Source organism: Lipophrys pholis (genome assembly GCF_963383615.2).
Source record: "Lipophrys pholis genome assembly, chromosome: 5".
Lineage (NCBI taxonomy): Eukaryota > Metazoa > Chordata > Actinopteri > Blenniiformes > Blenniidae > Lipophrys > Lipophrys pholis.
This window is the reverse complement of record NC_137628.1, coordinates 29929390-29945984: the sequence shown is the minus strand read 5'-3', so window position 1 is coordinate 29945984 and position 16595 is coordinate 29929390. Positions and strand designations below refer to the sequence as shown.

The following is a 16595-nucleotide window of genomic DNA, read 5'->3' as shown; positions in this document are numbered from 1 at the left end:
CTTCACAAAATTAATTTTAATAAGGATTTTCATGATGATTGTTGGAGAAAAGAAAGAAAAATACAGATAATATTTGTACGAGTAAATATGATAAAGAGAAAATGTACAAAAACAATAAGAAATTATTATTATTTTTAACTTAAATCTATCTTAAAATCGGTTTATTTCAGCAGCAGCTGAAAATTATTACTTAATAGGTGCGGAATGACATTTAACGCTTCAATTTAACCAAAACAACAGGTTTGTCATAAATTCTGCTTTCAGGGTAATAATGTTTGATTTATAGAAGAGATGGCGGGAAGGGATTTAATTTTCTACTTTGTTTTTGAGCTTGTATAAGTGAAGGAACATGAGTAAACTTTAAAAAAAAAGAATTTCTAATAAAATGATTGAACGAGTGCAAAACAATAGTTAAAGACAAAGTTCAGCATAAATCCGAGCCTTCAGCCTCGCGTTAAAAGACGTCAGTTTAGTCCGTGCTGCAGGTTTCTGGGAGCTTCTTCCAAATGTTTGTTGCATAAAAACTGAAAGCAGCGTCTGCAGGTTTGTTTCTGAGCCGAGAGTTTTGGACGGTTCGCGATATAACAGAAGATCTCAGAGTTTGAACCGGCGGTGTCAGACAGGTTTTAGTTCAGGGGACCTGTGATATAGTCTCATTATAACCTTTAAATATAAAGCGTTTATTTGTCGTGACGCAGAGCGTGCCTAATGCAAATCTTTATATGTCCATAAAACCAAACTGTTCGGAGGCAAAACTGGTACAATTCTAACAGAAAGCCAATGATCTACAATTAAGGCAAGGCAAGGCAAACTAATTTACAGAGCACCATTCAAACACTTCACAATGCTTTACAAAGAAATCAAAGAAATTTACGAAATACAGAAAAACTTTACAAAGACATAAGAAATATATTAGTAAAAGAAATACATTAAAGCTTCAAAAGTGAATATTTCAATTTGGAATACACTCTCTCGCCATAGTCAGTCAGTGGTTGTGGTCGGTTCAGGGGGTTTAAAAAAGCATTACATTTTTAAAAACAGCATTCAAAGTAAAATAAATAAGGTAAGAGATTTATTAAGATAAATTTACTAAAGTCAGTCAAATGTATTATTTATTGGAAAGTCTGTGCATCTAGGAATGAAGTGAGTGTGTCAGCAGTCTTCAGGTGTTCAGGAAGTTTGTTCCACAGGTGAGGAGGTAGGAACTAAAAGCTGCTTCACCTTGTTTCTTCTGACTGTAGGAACAGTGTAGGAACCTCTTCCTGAGGACCTCAGAGGTCTGGAGCTTTGATCTTCTACAAGTCAATCTGAGATGATTTAGGCCGAGACCCTTCAAAGCTTTCTAGAGCAGAAGGACCATTCTGAAGTCCTTTGATACACAGGCAGCCAGTGCAGTTAAATGTAAACAAAAAATGAATCGTTCCTACAACTGTTGCATTCTGGGTGTTTTTACAAACTCCCCCTCTGAGGGTAGTTTGATAGCAATGAGCTTTCATGGCAGCATCACCGATATCTCAGCTCGGGTCCATGTTATGTCGGGTCCACTGGTCTTAGGGGGGGAAAAAAAATCAGTTTTCTTTGAAATTCTTTAAATTTATCGGTGATTTTCCAGATCAGAGCCTCTTGTTAATCCACAGGCGTTACGTTTGACATCCCTGTTCTAAACAGTTCAGGGCTTTGTAAACCGCAACGACAGGAAAAAGGTGCCGTTAAAAAAAAAAACTTTTTCCAGAGTATTGTTCCAGAGAAGAAAAAATGTAGAAATGTAGTGAGATGAGTGACACTGTCAATCATCCATTCAGTTGGAACAATACATTTTAATTGTAGGATGTTTTCAGGGTTTGACATCACTATACTTTCATGTTTTCTTTGGCACTTTTCCGCGTACTTCCCAGTCCTCATAATTTGTCTTTGTTTGTCACGTCGTCTTGGTATGATAGTACAAAGTATTGTGACTTTATGATCCCGTACCCAGCCACAATGCCACACTTTCATCGTGAGCAGCTTCATTGGAATTCCTCCGTCCCTCCATGACGTAAAACCTCAATGCTTTGATTTAAAACCTGCTGCATCCTGGTAGGAATTGTATTTTAAGGTCAAGGATGATCAATCAGGGTCACGGGTCTCCTTTAGGAGAAATCTTCGCTGGGTAATAGAAATGTTGACAATACAAGAAGAAGCGATGTGATATAAGAACGTGGATCACAGAAGCATAAGAGTATGACAGTAAAAGAATAAATACGAAAGACATGAACTCATTGGCACAGTGTAACAGAGGCAATAAGTTCAACTAGTTAATCAAATCTTATTGTTCAAACTCTTATATGAGTCTAAACGAAGACAAGATTTCAAATGATTCTGTGTGTCTTACTGGAACAATTGCTCAACCGTTTGTCTTTGAATTACAGCCTGAAGAATCTGTTTCCAGGTGAAATGTCTCAGCCAAATGTTATTTATTATCAATTTCTCTTTTCACGTTCCATAGAACTGGCATCATAATGACATAGTTCTGTTTTCTTGAGACAAAAAGCTGTGAGGGGAAATGGCAATCCTGTTAAAGCTGCTTGGTGACATTTCTCTCGTCAGCTTTTATTCTGAAATATAGTTATCATTAGTCATCAGTCCAATAACATATGAGGAAAATCATGATATTTTGTCCTTGTTCTGTTGAGTTGTACTCACCTTGCGAGGGGATTAACTCATTAAGGACACTCTTTTCTCATTAATCTTGGACCTAAAAGTGGTTGCCATTTCTAATTTAATAGACGTGTGCATCACGTTCAAATGGAGAACCTGTGTTTGAGTGCAGGGCCACAGCTACATCATATTTCAGGCTCTTGCTGCAATCAGTGATCTAAACAAGCCGAGTGAAGGGCCTGGACCACTTCAGCGACCCTCTAATATGTGTAAATAGCTGTGTGGACCACCATAAAGAGCTCCCGATGATGGGCCATCAGGCACCTATTGTTAGGCCAATGCTATTTTTAACTCTTTCTTTATTTCTTTCTTCTTTTTTTAGCTCAACTCTGACACAAGGACAGCTGAAGCATTCTGTGCAAGGGGAAAAATGAAGAGACATAAATAGGAACTGAACAGGGGAAGTAAAGTAAAATAGAGTTTTGTCATGCGAAGCCTGCCGACATGTCAGTGTGTGTTGTGACTTTCGGTTCATGCTGCCACAGAACGTCTGAATGATGGGCGCAGAGCAGAGATGGACACTCCTGATCCTGCATGGCTTCAGCGTGCCAAGGCTTCAACACACCTGATCGGAATGATTGGCTCGTCGTCAGGCTTTCTGCAGAGCTTCACCGTGGCGCCTTCATTCATTTCAGGGAAACATTGAAATTGATTCTCCTGTCACTCATCCATCAAATGAAGCTCATTCCCATTTTATAACCCCTAGATTATTACTTTGAATAGTCTTCGTCCCTCCCAATCGTGTGAACCCAGTCATCAACAGGTAGTTTCCAATAACTGTGTGCGTCTTCAGAGAGCAGAGTCAGAGTAGGGATGGGCCAGCTCAAACTCCTGAGGCTGCCAAATATTCATCCTCCCTCCCCACACGAGACAATGCCGACCTGCCGTCCAATCACAGGCCGACTCAGGCAGGCTGCAGCTGATAAAAAGACACAAAACGGGAGGCGACACACTTTTCAAAAACCACTCTCACATGACACAGCTAAGAGCAGCGGCACACCGTCATCACGCAGCCGTGACCTCCTCGAACCTTCATTTTCAGTCGACGTTTGTGTGTTTTAGTCCTGAGATAGTTTGCTGTGTGTTTTGCCCACATCTGCCAGCATGAGCCTTCTCCAAGCTGTGCTGCTGTTTGTGGCAGTGGGTGAGTACTTCTTCAGTCTTTTATTTAACTTTCCAGTAAAACCACAAGGAAATTGTGGGTGATTCAATGTTTAAAACCACCTCCTCCAGAGATCCTGCTGGTTTAGGTTTTCTCTGCAGGGAGGATTCGAATTCTTTTTATTTTAACATGCAAACTACTTTTTGGCACATTGCCAGCATCGACTAGGTAAACCTAGCTTTTCATTCTTTATAATGCTTAACTTCTGCAAACAAATGGCACAATACTCTTAAGAAGCGGATTGACTTTATGGTGTTTAAGTAGGTATGCTTCATCTCTTCACACATGGAAAAAGCCTCAAATCAAGTGACTGTTTCTGGTGTTTGTCTGCAATGGATCAGTGAACTCTCCAGGGTGCACAAGAAATCCACTCCCACCTGGGAAAGTAGGCCAAGAAGGTGTTGGTCAGAGAGATTCATATCTCCTGAAGTGGTGTTTTACCTTTTCTTTCATTCAAATAAATTGATCCTTGTTTGTTAGAGTTTGTATATCTGATCAGAGATTTCATGTTTCTCACACACACACACTTAAGTCCACACGTAGTGAAAATAAATAAAATAATGCTTTAAGGATCTACTCTGAGAAAATAATTTTATATCATTGTGTGTTTTCCAGAGTACATCTGGTTCTCAAATCCTGGTGACACTTTTAGTTCAGTCACTTTAAAACAGGGGCGTCCAGTTTTGGTCCTGCAGGTTCGGTCTCGGTCACAATACACCTGATTACAATGAGGGATTTAAAAAAAAATAATAAATTCTCCAAGCTTGACTATGACCTCGGTAGGGGTCATAGTCAAGGTATGCATAAAGTGATTCAAAATGGACAGAAGCTCAACAAAAACCAGAAATTCTAATTGTAATATCACTTTCTTTTTAAATGGCATTTGAAATTGAACTTCTGATGGATCAGCCAAATATTGTGAGACACAATGCTGGAATGAATTGTGCTCATTGAAATGTGAACTTGCACTATCAATGATCCTGTTTGACTTGTTTCAGCTTTTTCAGGCAGAGTACTCAACCTTGCAGAGTACTCTACTTGAAATGCCCCTTGAGCTACTCTCTCTTTTATGTGATATGTTGACTGTCAAAGTTGTGCAGTGACTTTCTCCAAAAAGAAGTCTTTTTTTTTCTTTTTTTTCCCCTCTCCATTCTCGTGGAGTACGATCAAAGACTCTGTCACTATTGCTCACTGCAAATTGGTGAGTGCATTAAAGTTTTGTGGCGATGAGTCAAGTAATGTTCTATTATTAAAACTATGAAGTGATGCACAACAAAGACTCCAATTAGGTTTAATCATAGTAATACAAGAAAATCTTTGAATGTGCCTCACACAAAAACCCTAATAAAAAATTAACTTTCAATCCTGGGAGGTTTTCCATTTTTAAAGCTTGACGCTGAGGGAAACATGAATCCCTCTCAGAAAAGAGGAAACTGAAACGGTACAAGCTGAACTCTACAAAAGGAAGTGAACAGCTAAGAAATGCAGCACCGAGGTGTGGCATGCAACATGTGAAATACGGAATGACGAGGGAGAAATTCGATGCATATTATAGAATTGGGCAGCACATTAACACTTTTTTTTTTGTTTTTTTCCATCTTTCTAAGCAAAATATTGCAAATGCAAATTTCCCTTTTAATTTTGGTAGCTTAAGGTCAAGATCAATCTCCATGTGCTCTTATATTTCTAAGAGATACAAATGTAAGACATTTTTACTGCAGACTTGGTGTGATGTCAGACACTTGTGAAACATCAATCCTTGTCGTTTTACATTCATTTCTTGTGATTTGATGGTAATGGCTAACTCTTATCACTGGTTCCTCCTTGTCATTCTTTACAGATTCCATCGGCTGTGCTCAGTTCATGGCCCCTCTCAACATGGGTGGAGTCATGGGGCTGGTTGAGTTTAACTCCACCTCGAGGATGGCCGTGCTCAATGTGTCGGGTGTTGGGTCCTGCTCGTCGGTCAATGTTTATCTCACAGAGTTCCCCGTCATGTTCGGCCATTTTGATGATCCCTGCTCTGAAGCGAATATCGGCTCCAGCGTCTTCAACTTCACAGCTGACCCCTCTTCGAATGCTCAGGTCAATGTGTCACAAGTCTTCCAGGAAAGGTCAAACCTCCGTGACCTTTCTCTGGTATTGCAGACATGTAATGGCTCTAAAGCTTGCACAGTTGTCAGTAAAGGTCTGACGCCCTTGACTAAACAAGCCAGATTTACCGAGTATATTGCAGGGAATGTTTATATCCGCCTTAACGGGGACAACACCGATCCAAGAATTCTGACTGATCTGATGACTATCGGTCAGGTCAACGCCTCCCAAAGAAACGTCACTCTCTTTGGTTCCCCAAGTAGTGCCACAGATTGTGCCATGCTGCTTGCAAGCCCAGTAGATGCTACAGCTTTGACCGAACTTGGAGTTGTAGACGTTGGTACCCCATTACAACTTCAGAAATCCCGTCTCGATGTCGCCAGCAACATTTCCTTGATTCGGTTTCTTCTCTACCGCATGGGGTCTGGTTACAAGTGTGCTAGGATTTATGACGTAGCGGAGAAAAAGGTCAGTGCAGTTATGAACATGATGGGGATCCAAGGACACATTAGCTTTGTTCAGGCTTCCCCATTTGATTTGACAGAGCTGAGAGTGAATTTGACAAATCTACAGAAGAGAGTTAGTACTTACCATGTCCATCACTTTCCTGTCCCTCCAGTTGGGGCGACTGATTCAAGTCGGTGTTCCAACGATAGTCTTGGTGGCCACTGGAATCCATTCGGCGTCAACACAAGTAGCCCAATGTACCCAACTATGCCTGGCTCCACACATGACCTGTATGAGATTGGTGATCTCAGTTCCAAGCATGGGTCCCTAAAAGATCAGGATGCCGTACAGATGACCTTCACAGATCACAATCTCCCTCTGTTTGGCCAGAAGAGCATTGTAGGCCGCTCTGTTGTAATTCACCAACCGGGTGGTGACAGGTATGCTTGCACCAGTATCGGTTACCCGGGTGACGTGGTCGTTGGTAAAGCCACATTTCGGAGAAATGTGGTTGGTGAGGTCTGGTTCACACAGCTGGTGGACAACCCTCTGTCTGATGTGGCCATCTTTATGGACGTGTCATACGGCAATGCCTTAATGACTCCCACCAGAAACCACAACTGGCATGTTCACACTTACCCAATTATGTCCGAGAGGGACGACGACGATACGCGCTGCAGCACAGCAGGCGGTCACTGGAACCCCTTCGGAGTTAACACTAGCGACAGCAGCTATGCCCTCCATTGTGCGTCATCTCGTCCCATATCCTGTGAGGTGGGAGACCTTTCCAGCAAACATGGCACGCTTGATCTTGGCACCAACATAGGAGGAGTGGAAGCAAAATATTTCTTCACTGATGTCACTTCCTGGTTGTCTATGTCAGGAGTTATTGGTCGCTCTGTAGTCATTCATGCCCCAGATAGAGGAGGACCAAGGATCGCATGTGCCAATATTACAATGATGAGGGTACCCAGGGCACAGCTGGGCAGTTGGCGTGGCCCTGAAATGTCAAGCGGCCAAATCTATTTTTCCCAAGCTGTTCCACAAGGCCCAACCACTTTGAACGTGTCCCTGAGGAACCTCAGCTCGTTGGCTGGAGGTTACCATGTCCATATATTGCCTCTCAGATCTGACGGCGGAGACCCCTGCTCAGCTGCAAACATTCTGGGCCACTACAACCCCCTAGGCTTCAACATCTCAAACTCCCCAGACCCTGGAATGGGCACTGTGGACCAATATGAGATTGGGGACATAAGTGGGAAGTTTGGGCTGCTCACCAATCAAACCGACTTCAATGCCATCTACATGGATCCTGACATGCCGTTGACTGGACCTTTCAGCATCGTGGGGCGATCAGTGGTGGTTCACTACACCAATGGATCAAGGTGAGAATACGTTTACCATTGAAACTGAAATAAGAAACCAAAATACTTCATTAGAAGGTTGACCATATACTCTTGTATTTCATGAGGAAATTAGTGATACTGCATCACTGAGCCCTTTTTTTTTTTTTTGGTACACATTACCAGAAAGTGGGGCTAATCAATCTACATTATTGATATGCTGCATTAACATGCCCGAAATGGAAACTGTCCACAAAATGTTTCACTACCTCAATATCACAAATTCTATTTTCCAACGTATTGAGGCGCAATTATAGGATATTACTTACAGGATATGTTTTGCATCATGAGACTCTGACTGGGTTCCTTATTCATGAGAAATGACTCAACACAATATCATGGCTTAAAATATGCACACAGTTAATCCTGCAGAATTTTGAGACTCTTGCTCATCCTTTGTCTTAAATAGTTTTATGTTTGTTTCACTGCAGATTGAGGTGTGCTAATGTCTCTGCGGTTCGGAACCCAGAGGGACAGATGGTCATGGCCAAGGCCTCCTTCAGTACCCTGGTGGCTGGTACAGTGAGACTGGTGAGAATCCAACACTTCCAAACACTTCTCAATGTCAAACGATTTAACTCTTTATGGGGCCGGTAACGATGCGTGGTCACTGCTGTCATGTAGCCCAACAAATCACTTTTTTTCTTTTCTTTTTTGAGCTCTCCGTTTAAGTATAAATTACTAAACTGTCTTTACGAAACTTGGACATTTAGAGTCAAAGTATCTAAATGTAAAAGAGTAGGCCATGAAGAATCCTTTAACAAGTTTTTGAAAACTTGGTTTCACGGCTCATCTTCGTGTGTCTTTTGGCCCGAGCACATGTAGGACGTCACTGCTTTCTACACCTCACATCGCATCCGGATACTTTAAAACTTCAGACTCTGACAAAATACAGTTTTAAATCATATGTATTAACGTTTGTTAAAATGTGACGATCATGCAGCGTTCCTTTTCAAACGGTTATTGTCGCTGTATGCGTTGTCTTTCATATTTATCTGCAGGTAGCAAACGTCAGCAAATACTCAATGTTCCTGACTTGGCAGAGCTGCGTCTCAAAAACCTGGCTAGTGGAGAAAATAAGTAGAGTGCAAAAGTATTGCCAAGACTGCAATATTGGTGTGAAATGACACCAATATCAACATTTCCAGAGTGGCTATGTGTTCGCTGGTAGAGATGGAGCACTCGCGTTGTTTCTCGCTGCCTCGCCAGGAGCCCAGCTGCCACAAAAACATGACGGTGTACTTCTGTGCTGTTCAGACAGTGAATTCATTAATGACGACTTGCAATAGCGAGCTGTGGCGGAAAAGATCAGTAGCTTAGCTTAGCATCCGTCTGCTGGCTCGGGACACAACGAGAATCCTGAACCGGGAACGTCGCTCACAGAGCAGCTGTTTCTGTCAGCTGCCCTCCAAAGCCCCCATACTGAGCCCTGCACTGCCTCCATGGCTCCAGAAGAGACGTTGAGAAGGAAAAACTGTCTAATCAATGAACAAAATAGTCTGAGATAATATTTACATTTTTCCACGTTTCAGCAAAAGCTAATACTCTTCCAGTTGAATGTGAAAATATATTGATTAAATTTAATAGGATTTATTTTTTCTAATTCCTGTCACTTCAGATTCAGCAAGTTTTTCCTGATGGAAGCAGCAGTGATACTACATTGGAGGTGGATCTTCAAATGGCTTCAAATCGAACTGTGAGTACTATTTATGTATTGCATGAATCTTTGTAAGTATCTTATGACTGACTGCCTTAAGGTTTCAGGACCAGTGATGTGATGAGGAAATCTATTCAGCTCTATAGTTGCTTAAAAAAAACAAAACTGAACATGTGCAATTCTATGAAAAATGATGACACGCAGCCACAAAGATGGTGGTTCCATGTGGAAACCTTGACATGTTATTGCAATACATATGTATTGGATCAAATAAGTAAATGTTGTTCTTGCAGATGTCTATGGCCAACATGCTGATCATGAGGTACCGGATGAACGCCAGCAACAGCCTGTGCACTGGTCTGGGAGGCACATACAATCCCTTCAACATGACCTCAATGGTAAGAGCAAAGTCTGTTATTTCTTTATTGATTCAATAAGCAGTGGATTTCAACAATCCGCAGAAAAAAGAATTAATGGAAAAGATTAGTCATATTGTAAGTGAAAATGAGAAGTGGAACATCTGCAGCACGGTGGTGTTGCTCTTTATAGTAGTCTGAATAAAGGAAATGTATTTGAAAAGGATCGTATTTGATTTTGCTTTCATTAAATTCTTCTCGGGTTACCAACTCTTACCGAAACAAGTAACCATGCAAAGCCAGACTGTGAAATGAAACTACGAGCTGAAACGAAACACTAGAGAATGCTGCGTCCGCTTCATTGGATCTATCCCTGCAGCTCTTCATCATAACATGGAAAATTATTGTCGTCGGAAATACATTTTTGAAGGATGTGGTTTTATATGAGAGAAGAACGCTCTAGGACAGCATGCAGCCAGTCAGCCATACAAGGAAACTCCCTTCTTTCTCAGAGATTAAGGTGCATTACCTTTAAACAATGAACATGTCGATCCTATTCTTTTTCTATTATCCCCATTTTCAAATAGATAATCTCATACAAGTACTTTAAACACCAGTTTCCAGAGGTTGTTTGTTTCAAATAGTTACAAGATAAATTCTATATACAACTTTGAAACGATGAAGGAACTTCTTGTAATCTGAGCAACATTATGGTGAAACGATCTGCGTTTGTGGTTAATTATATGTGATGTGCCTCATTTCTTCCTTCAGGCTCCCAACTGCTCATTGCAGAACCCGCTGAGCTGCGTCGTCGGGGAAATATCTGCAAGACATGGAAGCATCAGCCTGAGCCAGAGACAACTCCTCACTGACAGCAACATCCAACTCACTGGAGACTTCACAGGTGAAAGAGATTTGTAAATTGGTTTATCAATAACATGCTCATCCAACTTCACGAGGAGTTGCACTGATTGAGTTTATTTACTGTGAATGTGACCAAGCCATTGTGTCTCGTATTTCCCCGGGTGTTCTCAGTGGTGCACAGGTCTCTGGTGTTGATGGACGGAGAAAACGTCCTCACCTGTGCCGACATCGTCCCAGAGTCTCCATCAGGAGAGCTGATCTTTCCCAACGTGGCCAACTTCAGCCGGTGAGCGCCACAAACGAGACTGAATGACCTTTCAATGGAGGGGGAAAAAAAAAGCAAAGTTTGCTCTGTAGAGACTTTTGAACATCCTCAGGCAGAAAGTGAAAGACGATCTGGAGTAATGTAACGCTTGTGTACAGAGGCACTGACATCAATACTTTGCTTATTTGGTATCTGAGCAGAAATGGTAGCTGGCAGGCATGAGCAGAAGGTTCTCGGGTATCTGGTGAAGTCGCACCGGCTTCAGCCGAGAGACACTCAACTCTCTCATACAGGCCTGGGTTCTCTGAGTTGGTGCCTTAAGATACAAGATTATAGTGCTCATCTTCCCTCATTACTTCCTGAACAGTAATTCTATCTCAGGTGTTCAACATGCAGCATAAATCATTGTTTAAAAGGGCACTTGTAAAAATACCGTACAGATGTCAGTGGAAAAAGGAAGTGTGTATATTAAGTGCTATGTGTAACTGCATATGGTGTAGAAATGCCTTAAGGACATTTCAAGTATTTTCTGTAAATATGAGTATGAACAAGACTTTAAAACGTCAAAAGTACCAATAAAATTTAACTTTAGAAATCAAACTTACCGGTCTAAACTGTACACAAGTGAAATGTAGTAGTTTCCTATGCCGATACATTTTCCCATGGTGGTGCTAAGGGTCACAATCGTGCACGTGTGTGTACACACAAACACTCTATAATTGGTAACTTGAGTGTACCGTGTGGATACACCTGCTTATTACCATTAGCAATTATAAAATCTTTTGCTTTTACTTCTGTGTGTTTTCAGTCTAAAACAAAAACAAACTACATTTGGAGTTAATTGGAGGTTCTAAATTGTTCGTAAGTGTGTGCGTGTGGTGGCCTGCCCAGGGTGTAGTGGCCTGCCCAGGGTGTAGTCTGTTTTTGCCAGCTGTCGGCTGATTTCCAAGACAATGAATTGAATGAAACAGTATTGAGGATGGATGGAAACCTCTAACTTGCTGAGCAGGTAATTTTTTTTTTTTTCTCGGTCTGGTTATTGTTTCAAAACTATTCTAGAGAAAACATTTTGGCTGAATCACTGTAGTGAGAGAACTTTAGTCCTCAAGCTTGAAAGGAAATTCTATTTTTATCTGTAGCCACAGAACATCTTTTTAGCAACATATTGCATCTTTTGTTGTTTAATGTTTGTAGTGTATCGCAAAGGTACTGCCTCCATAGAAAATCTACTCAAATACACCAGAGTTACTATAAACAAGTTCATAACGTGTGACTGGGATGATGGAAATGCTTCAAAAGTCCAATAATAAAAACAAACCTATTTGACGGTGGGCTCTGAACTTACCTGTAGTGCTGGAAATGAGTTGTTAGGAAGTGAAATTTACAGTAACATCTCTGCTTTCAACACTTAACCCTGAAATCAACTTTAATGTCACGTCTTCTGCCAAGTTTCAGTTTGTAACTTAAAACTTCCTGTTTCACATTAAAATGTTAGTTTCAATAATCATGTTGCATGAATAGTTGACAAAGAATATTTGGAAAAGATGTATTTTTAATTCCTAAACGTGCATGTGTTCGGGATTTGAAGTAATCGTGCTACTGTGGGACGAGTGTCCGTATGACGATGGAGCCTCACCATGGACGAGTCCGCAGCACATGGTTTTTTTTTTTTTTTGGTGTTTTTTTGAGAGTGTGGCGTTGACGTCAATGAACCAAATCGCTTCAGTGACTCATTGTGGCGCCGAGTCCATTAAACTAACTTTTGGAACTCTGCCTTCTCCCTCTGCTGCTCCGTCGGGCAGCAGTTAGCCTCTCGGCTCTATATACCAGTACGAAACCTCAGATATTGAAGCCCATAAATCAACAATGCATTACCTGAATAGGAGCCCTCTGAATGTTGGTTAACTTGTTTTATCTTCATTCATTAATCCTTTTTTGGGGGGGGATTTGGGCTGTATGGAATGAGTCAACGGTTTGTTGGACTGACTCGCGCAGCGCTGACTTATCACAACGTTCAACTATGAGCAAGTCTGTATTCAGTCATTCACTCCTTCAAATGCCACCAAAAATAGGTCACTGCTGCGAGTCACCGCTGGTAACTCTTACCTGTCCAGGCTGCCACGGCGAAGGCATCCAGTGTAGCTATTGTGGAAATCAAACATGTGGATCAAAAGGGCCACTGTGATTGACAGCTGAATGGCGCCTTAATGCATCGGACAAGAAGGACAATTAGAAGATTTAGTTCTAATAACTATTTAAGTAACTGCGACACTTTAAAGTGGCAACTAGTAACTCCATTCAAATCTCCAGGGAATTACAAAGTAGAATGTATCCATTTATTTCCTACAGCACATTTGGAGGCAATAGCTTCGGTTACTTGAATTAAAACTAAATCTAGTACTAAGAGCAGTCAGGTGTGCGAGGCGGTGTTGTCACTCAAAAATCACAATTGAACCGTCCAGAGGTTCTCATGACCATAAGTTATGGCCAAATGATCTACCATCAATCACCTGCAGGAAGGATCAACGATGTAAAACAAACTGCTCCTTCATGACGCCTGGTTTGGCTGATTTGCAGAACAACTCTTCCTCATACCGACTGCGGGCGAAGCCGAGGCGTCGTCTCGTGCAGGGTCAGTGACCTGCCAATACAAAGCTGACCAGTTGGATTGTATTCAGGCCCTTGTGTGATTATAGCTTTTACCACCTCCCAACATGTGCTTAGACCATTAGTTTCACTGTCGCTAATTACAGATTTGGTTTGTACATCTTTCTACCAGCCACTGTCGCAATTGGTGGTAATTTATATATGAAACATCATCGAGCATCACTGGTTTTTCACGTGGACAGCAGGAGGTTCCTGGTGTTTGTGCCAGTGTGACCATAGGGGATCGATTGCTGAAGCCATGTGTGCTGCCAGGTTCAAAGCACGACTCCACCAAGCTTGAAACATGGGTTTTATTTTAGTACGTGCACTGAACTTCAACACCACATGACCACAGACTTGATGCTTTATCTCTTCATGCACAGGTATGAATTCCGCATGACTGTTGCAAATATCCTGAGCATTGGAACAGACAGAGTCACCATCCTGCCCATGTCGCCCGTGTCTACCGCTGAGGGACGGTGTCAGCAAGTCAACTACATGATCTCTGGTAAGAACCCGACCGTCCTTAAGGTTGTGCCAGTATTTCCACATGCCAGCGAGGAAGCAAAATGGAATTTAGCACTCTCCAAGATGCAGTTGAGGTTCTTAACAGAGGTGTTGCCGCAGACTTAATTATGGTCATAGTGGGTGAGGAAATAACAATCTCACCCTGCCAAAAAAATGCAATAAACTCATTCAACGCTTAAGTCGTTTGGCCTGCAAAGCATTCAACAATTCTCCTCCACCCTTTAATTCATAAGTCATCAAATACAGGGATGGGTCATAGTCCTCTGTGATTAACTATTATACTTTTCTCAAAATGAGGACTTGTCATTTTGAAAAAAATCTCATTGCATTCTGACAATTAACACAATAAAGGTGGACTGAGATGGACGGGGGCTGCATTCAAAGGGGGCCAAAGCTACTTGGCATTGTAGTGTCCAACACAAAGATTTTCTGATTCTCAATTTATCAGGCTCCTTTCATCAGACGGGCACGCAAGTGTATAGACGGCCTGGTTGTATAAATCCTCTGGGACCTTGCTGGGTGACGATGAACAATTATGGGCATTGAAAACCTGAAAAATTGCTCAGTAACTTGACACTGGGGTTGAGTGTCTGTGCATCTCATTTTCTGTCCCTTCCTCTGGTCCCGGGGGAGGAAACAGAAGAGTGTCTGTCAAGAGGTTTCACACACTATATAGCACAGGACGGGCATTTATACGCCCAGAAGTCTCCCACAAGTTGGAGTGTTTACGAATGTGATGGTTTCCCAGAAGGATCCTCTTTATATTAAACTTTTATTAGAATATGCATAATCGCAATCCTCTAATTGCCTCCAACATCATCTTAGACGTCTTGCGCGATTAACACCTGGAGAACTGCATTCTGACTTAATTCCCATAATTAACCTTGAATTCAGCCTCGGCTGTGCAACCTTTGGCCAGTTATGCTTTATGACGTGGTGTGGTTTTTGAATTATAAATAAGCATTGTGCTACGTTTTTTATTTTTTTTATTTTAAAGGGAACATGAGCACTGCCTTGGTGGACTCGGTCCAAAACAGCACTCAGTTGGGAGACTTCACTGGAGCTTCTGAATGTAGAAGTAAGTATAAGGCTTTAAGTTTTTTGTGTGCACAATGAGGATGATGACGGCGTTCATGTGTGAAGAAAATGTCTCGCAGTTTTGTTGAATGGTTTCAACCATCTAAAATGAATGTTCAGTGTTTTTGTGTTACTGAATTAATCCCTTTTATTTGTTAATATTACTTGTGGCAATGATGAAATGCTGCCAATTTAATAAAAGCGATATGAAAATCACATGAGCCAAAAACTCAAATGGAACCTACTTGTACTCTGATGGTGGGGTTGTCCTTGTTTACACATTTATTTTTTTTTTTTAAAGATCGAAGAAAGCTGTGGACTGTTTCTTTCATGGCTTGACTAACCTGTGCTCTCCTCGATATGACAGCCTCGGGGAGTGCAGCTGTAGGTGTGCCTGGAGGTTTTCTCCTTCTCCTGACGTTTGCTGCCGCCTACCTGCTGCCGGCGACTTCTTCTTCATAACGTCGTGAAACCTTCAACTGTCGCATGGATCCTTGTAGTGTAAATTTGTGAATATGATTATGATGAATGTAGTCCACCAAGTGGTACGATGGTCACCAAGCAAATTCTTACAGTTACTGGTTGTCAAGACAATACCACCAGTCCCAGTTGAGACTTTTTTTTAAACGGGTACCCTACTTATAACCGTTTTCTTTTCTTCTGTTCAGGAAAGTAGGCCTTTTTTCAACATTTAAAATGTAATTTTTTGCATGTTTTAAAGGTGTTCTGTCATTTGATGGTGGAGGAGATCGCGTTCTATCACTGAACACTGAACCCTACTTGTCATTATCGTTTTACTGTAATTATTTTTCCGAGTAATGTTTTTTTTTTTTTTTTTTTTTTTAAATGTGTTCTTGTTGGGGTGGTACGTGGGGGGGGGGGGGGTACTGTTATGTGCTCTCAGATCTTCAGACTTTTTGTTAATGTATGCACTTTTTATGTATCTATTTGAAAGATTTTGTAAATATCAAATTGTGAATAAAATGTTTATGCCTTGTGCAAATGTCCAGTTTAATGAATCTTTGTATTTAACACGTGGTTGCACAAGGTTCAGTAGGACATTATTTTTGTCATGGACTGACAGTATATCTTATCAAGGCCTTCTTTGTGTTTTTTAAATGATTTACCGTGTTTTAAAAAAAACTGTCCATTAATTCCTTTCCTGAACATGTTTGGCTTTTATAGGAAAGTCTAGGAAAGGTTTGCAACTGCACAAGTGGCTAATGTTAAAATGGACAACTTTGCTATGAACTTTTTTGGGAGTATATAAAAGTAATGTAATCTATTGATTGACCTTAAAATGCAACTTATGTGGTGCATTTGAGATGTATGAGTTAGAAAATGCATTTTGGTGGAGAAGCTGGCAAAATAAAGTAATGGTACTACCAGTAGTGTCCAG

General features: G+C 41.2%; 1 protein-coding gene across 1 annotated transcript; it reads left to right on the top strand.

Moving 5' to 3' along the window:
* The first annotated feature begins 3501 nt into the window (after window positions 1-3501).
* cusr (Copper-only SOD repeat protein) lies at window positions 3502-16583 on the top strand. Its single transcript, XM_080464058.1, has 10 exons — window positions 3502-3841; window positions 5700-7785; window positions 8235-8334; window positions 9422-9499; window positions 9754-9858; window positions 10588-10720; window positions 10852-10966; window positions 13975-14099; window positions 15117-15197; window positions 15564-16583. The coding sequence occupies exons 1-10, from the start codon at window positions 3802-3804 to the stop codon at window positions 15656-15658; spliced, it is 2958 nt and encodes a 985-aa protein (XP_080320184.1). The 5' UTR covers window positions 3502-3801; the 3' UTR covers window positions 15659-16583.
* Window positions 16584-16595: the final 12 nt, after the last annotated feature.

What these genes read in the sequence shown, in the direction of transcription:
- cusr (XM_080464058.1), top strand. Translation starts at nt 3,802, where the DNA reads ATGAGCCTTCTCCAAGCTGTGCTGCTGTTTGTGGCAGTGG. An exon ending in TGGCTGGTACAGTGAGACTG is followed by an intron (nt 8,335 to 9,421) that starts GTGAGAATCCAA and finishes CTGTCACTTCAG; the next exon opens with ATTCAGCAAGTTTTTCCTGA. An exon ending in CCTTCAACATGACCTCAATG is followed by an intron (nt 9,859 to 10,587) that starts GTAAGAGCAAAG and finishes TTCTTCCTTCAG; the next exon opens with GCTCCCAACTGCTCATTGCA.